This window comes from Dipodomys ordii, unplaced genomic scaffold (assembly GCF_000151885.1).
Source record: "Dipodomys ordii isolate 6190 unplaced genomic scaffold, Dord_2.0 Scaffold100, whole genome shotgun sequence".
Classification (NCBI taxonomy): domain Eukaryota; kingdom Metazoa; phylum Chordata; class Mammalia; order Rodentia; family Heteromyidae; genus Dipodomys; species Dipodomys ordii.
The window spans coordinates 7345273-7352287 of NW_012267316.1; the positions used below are offsets into that span (position 1 = coordinate 7345273).

Here is a 7015-nt window from a genome sequence, read left to right on the forward strand (position 1 = left end):
AAATCACACAGTACATTTTAGATACATTTAAAAAATAGCAAGAAAGAAAAAACAAGTTGCTGAAACAAGGATACAGGTTGACCTATTGCAACAATGACATGTACAAGACACTATGTTGAAAATGAACTTTACAACTTGGGGGGGAAGGGGGGAGGGAAGGAATGGTAGGGGAAAAACAAAGGAAGAGGTAACAATGCTCGATAGGAAAAATACTCATTACCTTACTCGTGTAACTGTAACCCCTCTGCATACTATTTTTTACAATAAAAAACATTTTTACAAAACCCTACATCTTCGGTGGGGGGGAGCGAGGGAGGAGGTGGGGAAGGAAGGGCTGGCTGGGGAAAAACGAGGGGGTAACAATGCTGAAGAGGAAATGTACTCATTACCTTACTCATGTAACTGTAACTCCTCTGGTTGATAAATAGTTATTGGTTGTATCGATATAGGACTTGAACTCCGGACCTTGTGTTCTCAGTGTTTTCGCTCATGGTTGGTGCTATATTACTTAAGCTACACTTTCAGTCTGGCTTTTTTGCTGATTATTTGGAAATAAAATCTTGTGGATTTTTCTACCTGATCTGGCTTTGAACAGTGATCCTCAGCCTCCTGAATAGCTAGGATGTGAGTCACCGGTGCTTGATCTTCATTAGGGTTTTTGTTGTGTTGTTGTTTTGTTTTGATGCCAGTCCTAGGGCTTGAACTCAGGACCTGAATGTTCTCCCTGAGCTTCATTACTCAGGGTTAGCACTCTACCACTTGAGCCACAGTTCCACATCTATCTTTTTAGTGGTTAAGTGGAGATAAAAGCCTCAAAATCTTTCCTGCTTGGGCTGGCTTTGAACCATGATCCTCAGAGCTCAGTCTTCTGAGTAGCTAGGATTATCCCAGCCCTTATTTTGTGTGTGTGTGTGTGTGTGTGTGTGTGTGTGTGTGTGTTTTGTGGTCGTGGGGCTTGAACTCTGGGCCTGGGCACTGTCCTCAGCTCTTTAGCTCAAGGCTAGTGCTCTACCACTTAAGCCATAGCACTATTTCCCCTCATTAGTTTTAAGTATATAAAGGATCCTGTGATGAAAAGGTTTGAGGCCCACTTGTTCAGCATCCAACTTGTGCTCAACTCCTTTGGCACAGGGGATTAGATGGACTGTAAGGGGCCTGCAACCGGACTTCACACCTGTCTATACTTGAGTGTTTCACTGATAAATATATAAAAGCTTATGTATCTATGTACATCTACAAAGATGTTCACTGGTGAGGGTATGTGTGTGAGGGTATGTGTGTCTCCATTCTCTGGTGAGAGATGTATAGCCAGAGTGACAGCACTACTGTCACTCACACTGGTGACATGAGTGCTTTTATACATGTCTTTTGAGGTACAGGTGCCTGAGTTTTTCAGGAGACATATCCAGAAGTAGAGTTCCTCGGTCAGAGGCTGTGCTCTAACTCTATTGTTTTTAAAGATCTGTTGCCCAGATAATAAGATAGCTTACTACTTTATATCCCCAAAATGGCACAAAGGAAATTGGGGATCCCGTTTCTTCCACTCTTGTTTTGCTCCTTAGCCCATGATATAAGCAGGTTTGCCCCACCATTTTCTTCCACCAGGGTGTGCTACATCACCACAAACCCCCAAAAAACAAAACCAAAGACCATGATCTGGAATCTCTGTAAGCCAAAAGCCACTTCCTTCTTCTTAATTTGGGCAAGTATTTTGTTATAGTGAAGAACACTAATGCACACATACATGCATACACACACACACACACACAGAGTTGGCTATGTCAACCTGTCTAGTCTCCTGACAAGTAGCACAGTGACTAGTCACCATTTGTTGCTAACAGAATCTGCAGTTACTTGCTGAACCTGTTCCTCAAAATTATTTGTTTTCAATTATAGAGCCTAAATCTACAGAGGCAGCAAGTTTTCTAGAAATATAAGAATCATTTGCTTATTTGGTGAGTGTACAAAGTATATAACGAAGAAGTACCTGTCAGTTCCCAACAAGATAGTGTATCCTCGCGGGCACAATCTGCCCAGTACTGTTTGGATAAGGAAGTTGTTGCTTACCGGCGTCCACTTCTGCCCCTTCTCCAAGATCATGAAATGGGTGTTATCCTCTAAGGTCTGAAAGTACTCCTCTGTGTCCACCACAGTGCCGTCCTCCTCCAGCACCAGAGTAACCAGGCCAGCCGTGATGACCAGGGCATCCAACGTCTAGGTGTTCAATGCAAGGAAGTTGGAATGAAGTGAGATATTCCCACTTGAAACATTTGTTAAGTTAAAGTTTGCAGACATATTGGCTGATGGGGCAAAAGTTTAATGCTGAAGATATTTGTTGATTGGGACCTACAAGGCAGTCTTTGAAAGAGAGATTTTTTAATTTTTAGTTTTTTAACTCCCATTTCCTACATAGGAAGCAAGAAATATTTCTCTTTCTCCTTCCTTTAACCTATTATACTGAAATAAGCTTTTGCTGAAACTTAAAAAAAAAAGGATTTTTTTTGGTCAAACTAGGGTTTGAACTCGGGGTCTGATGCTCCATAGAGAGGTGCTCTACTCCTGAGCTGTGCCTTCAGCTATTTTTTTATTTTTAGCCAGTACTAGGGCTTGAATTCAGTGTGTGGGAGCTGGCCCTTAGCTTTCTCATTAAGGCTGGAACTTTACCACTTGAGCCACAACTCCACTCTTGGCTTTTTGGTGGTTAATTGGAGATAAGAGTCTCATAGACTTTCTGTCCAGCTTGGCTTCAAACTGTGATCCTTAGAGCTCAGCCTCCTGTATAGCTAGGATTACAGGTGTGAGCCACCACTCTTACGCTAGTTTTTTTTTTGTTTTTTGATTTAGGGTATTACTTTCTTCTGGCGTGTACATCTGGTAGTCAAACTGCCTATTTTTTTTTTGCTTCCAATCATATCTGGGATCACAGGCTCATACCACCATGCCCAACTTCTCTCACTTGAAATAGTCTCATGGGCTTTTTTGCCCTGGCTGGCCTAGAATCATGATCCTCCTAATTTCAACCTCCCACATAGCTAACATGACAGGTGTGTGCCACCTGGATCCTAGCTGGGATCTTTACTGGACTTATTTTCCTAAGAAACAGAGATACGGGATTTTTTTCTCCAGTCCTGGGGCTTGAACTCAGGGTCTAGGCACTGTCCCCGAGCTTCTTTTGCTCAAAACCAGCACCCTACCACTTGAGCCACAGCAGCATTTCTGGCTTTTTCTGTTTATGTGGTAGTAAGGAATCAAACCCAGGGCTTCGTGCATGCTAGGCAAGCACTCTACCACTAAGCCACGTTCCCAGGCTGAGATTAGGTATTCTAGAGAATATTCATAATGTCTATGATTGCCTACATACTTAGATGAATAAACAGAACAACCCTGCATGCACCATACTTTAAGAACTGTAGCCTTGCTGGGTGCTGGTAGTTCACACCTGTAATCCTAGCTACTCAGGAGGCTGAGATCTGAGAATGGAGGTTCAAAGCCAGCCCAGGCAGGAAAGCCCGTAAGACTCTTATCTCCAATTAACTACCAGAAAGCCAGAAGCAGTAGAGTGCTCGCCTTGAGCTGAAGACCTCAGGGATAGCACCTAGGCCTAGTAGGCACCTAGTCTCTGGCTTCAGAGGTTGTGCTGGGTGCTCATTTCTCATTTTCACAGGCATCTCTGTCTGAGATATCCTTCTCTGACACTCTAAAAGATTCTTCCTTATTTGGTGGTCAAGGACACTGTTATAGATTAAGGACTATTTTGTCTTAGCATTTATAATCAAAAACAGTCTTCCCAAGTCCTTATAATTCTCCCTCCTCAAAGAAACAAAGCTATTCTTTTCAACTGATCACTGCTTTGAAAGTGTTTTGTGTATGAACGCCAATCTTTTATGGTACCAAGACCCAGTAATGTTTCCTAACAACTTAGGCCTTTCCTTCACCCACTTAGAAATGGTTCCCTGCAGACCCCAGAAGCCAAGAGAGGCACTGATGAGGCTGATCTGTTGCCTTCTTTGACTTTGCTGTCTTGACACTGGGTGGGTCCCCTGACCTCGGCATGAACTAGTTGACGGTGGCTCTGTGGGCTGGCAGGAAGGCTGTGTATGTGGTACCTTATTGATGAGTTCCTGCAGGCTGCTGGCCATTACTCCACGCCGGCTGCTTCGGTCATGGTTGGAGACCCGGAATGGGCGAGCTGCATGTGTGATGGGTGTTAGCAGCACTTTCTTAGTCTGTGAACCCATAAATGCCAGGGGCCTGCAGAGGGAAGCAGAGAGGAAATCATCATTGATGTTAGTTTGTTGCTGTTGTTGTTTTTAAGAGGTTTGAACTGCACAGAAATAACATCATGTGTGTCCACTTTGGCAACACATATACTAAAATTGGAACGATACAGAGAAGATTAGCATAGCCCCTGTGCAAGGATGACATGCAAATTCATGAAGCGTTCCATATTTTTTTATAAGAAATGTACTCATTACCTTGCCCATGTAATTGTAACCCTTCTGTATGTTATGTTATTATCTACATTTAAAATAAAGAGACAGAATGGTAGGGAATTACTGGAAGTTATTCACAGAGAAGCTGGGCATCAGCAGCTCATGCTACTCAGAAAGCTGAGATCTGAGGGTCTCAGTTCGAAGCCAAACTGGGCAGAGAAGTTAGTGAGATTTTTCACTCCAATAAGCAGCAAAAAGCCAGAAGTGGAGCTGTGGCTCAAATGGTAGCGTGCTAGCCTTGAGCAAAAAAACTAAGGGACAGCATCGGGACCCTGAGTTCAAGCCCCAGTATGGGCACACACAAAAATTAAACATACACATATTTCCAGGTAGCTCATCAAACTAAAAGGCACACCCACTCCTACCCTATTGTGACAGACTATTTCAAGTCTCTGCTGAAGTGGTTTGAGAAGGCATATTAAGAGCATCAAATTCAAAACAAGAAACAAGAGGGCTTTGGAGTGCAGCTCAGTAAGAGGTGCATGCTTAGTATGCTTAGACTCTGGATTTGATCCCTAGCACCTCCAAAAGACTGTGTTCTGCTAATGTGGGTGGACTGATTTGCTAAAAGCCCAAGAAAATAATTTCTAGAGCCAGGAGGTAGAGTTAGAGTTAGGTACACACACAAGTACACAGTACACATGTATATATACTCACAATTGCATACTGCACCTACAAGTACATGCATGAGGACACACATGCACACACTCTTACAAATATATATACAATGAATACTCATGTACACATGAGCATGAACACATATTTACATACACATGTACACATGTATGTACACATGTACATATTTATACAATAAGATTAGCTCAGAAATTAAATGAAAAGCCAGCTTTTGGCCACTGTAGCAACAAACCTTGCTTTTCATTTTGATGCTGGAGATGGAGACCAGGGCCTTGTGCATGCCAAACAGGCACTCTGCTCTTGAGCTGCACCTCCAGCACCTCAACTAGTTTTTGAACTGAGGATAAACTAGATAAACTAAGGACAAAGGAACCATTCATGTAACAGTTTCTGGGAAAATGGAGGAAGGGTTTCAGGCCTATGTCACAAGACACTTAGAAGCAAGTTCCAGGCTTCCCAAAGAATTGAAAATTCTTAGCTACCACTAAGCCAGGCTAAATCTCTTAAAATATTCACAGATGCTTATTCTTTGTTATGTCTAAATAAGTGGATAATGTTATAAACTGTAAATATCATTAAATATAATCTTTTCTGTGTTTCTTAGAAAGACAAGTCCATAAAAAGTCTTAACTTTCCTCTTTCTGGGCAAAGACTAGTCTCTGACTGAGTCAGAGACACTGCTTGTGGTGGATCTTTACCATTAAATGATTTGAAAAAGGCACCATTGCTGGGCACAGTGACTCACACCTGTCATCCTGGCTATGACAGGAAGCATAAAAGGATGAAAGGTCTGTCTGGGCATAAATGCAAGACTCTGTTTTTAAAAGAGCTGGAGAGTGTGGCTCAAGTGTTACAGCACTTGCCTAACAAGCACAGTGTCCTGAGGTCAAACCATAGAAAGCTGGATGCCAGTGGCAAGCTACTCAGAGGCTGCAATCCAAGGATCACAGTTCAAGACCAGTGTAGTCCATAAGACTCATTTCCAATTAACCACACACACACACACACACACACACACACACACACACACAGTCAGTCAGTCAAAAGTTGAGCAATGGCTCACACCAGCCTTGATCAAAAAAGCTAAGAGACAGCACCCAGGCCCAGAATTCAAGCTCTAGGACTGACATATTGAAAAGGTGATGAGCAGAGGAGTTACAGTTACTTAAGTAAGGTAATGAGTACATTTGTTTTTCATCATTGTTACCCCCACCCCTCATTATCTCCTGGTTACCCTTTCCTATTCCCTCCCCCTGCAAGTTGTATGGTTCACATCCAACATAATGTCAAGTGAGTATCAGTGTTGCATTGGTTCATCCTTTGTCTTGCTGTTTCTGTGACTACCTTTCCCTTCCACATATCAAATCATCTCATATACCAGACAGAGGTACAGAAAACTAAGAGGTGAAAAAAAAAACTACATACAGGACATAATAAAAACCTCTTGTTTCCATGTGTTGGAGTTCATATTGATATACTTCATTATATATGCTCCTATGCACTAAGCTATTGGGTTATTGAGATGCCTTGTTAAGAATATCATAGACATATTCTAGTTCTTACAAATGAGGGAAATCTGTACGCATTATCCTGCCCATGTAATTGTAACCCCTCTGTACAGTATGTTCACAAATAAAATAAAATAAAACAAATGAGGGAAATCACACAACCTACTTTTCTTTGGGTCTGGCTTACTTAATATAATTTTTTCTAAGTCTTTCCTTACAAATGGGGTAATGTCATTCTTTCTGATGGAAGTATAGAACTCCATTGTGTATATATGCCATATCTGCTTGATTGATCCATCTACTGAGGGGCATCTGGATTGGTTTCATAGCTTATCTATGATAAAAAAATGCTTCAATGAACATGTTTGTGGTGGTAGC

The 7015-nt window shown here is 42.0% G+C and overlaps 1 protein-coding gene across 1 annotated transcript in view; it reads right to left on the reverse strand.

Annotated features, from left to right (window-relative positions):
• Cidea (cell death-inducing DFFA-like effector a) overlaps positions 1–4253 on the reverse strand; it is a 10480-nt gene extending 6227 nt beyond the window's left edge. The window contains exons 1-2 of the mRNA XM_013027161.1: positions 4107–4253; positions 2068–2214 (exon numbers count right to left, since the gene is read on the reverse strand). Of these exons, the coding sequence (XP_012882615.1) occupies positions 2068–2214; positions 4107–4238 (279 nt within the window). The 5' untranslated portion in view covers positions 4239–4253. The remainder of the gene's footprint in view (positions 1–2067; positions 2215–4106) is intronic.
• Positions 4254–7015: the final 2762 nt, after the last annotated feature.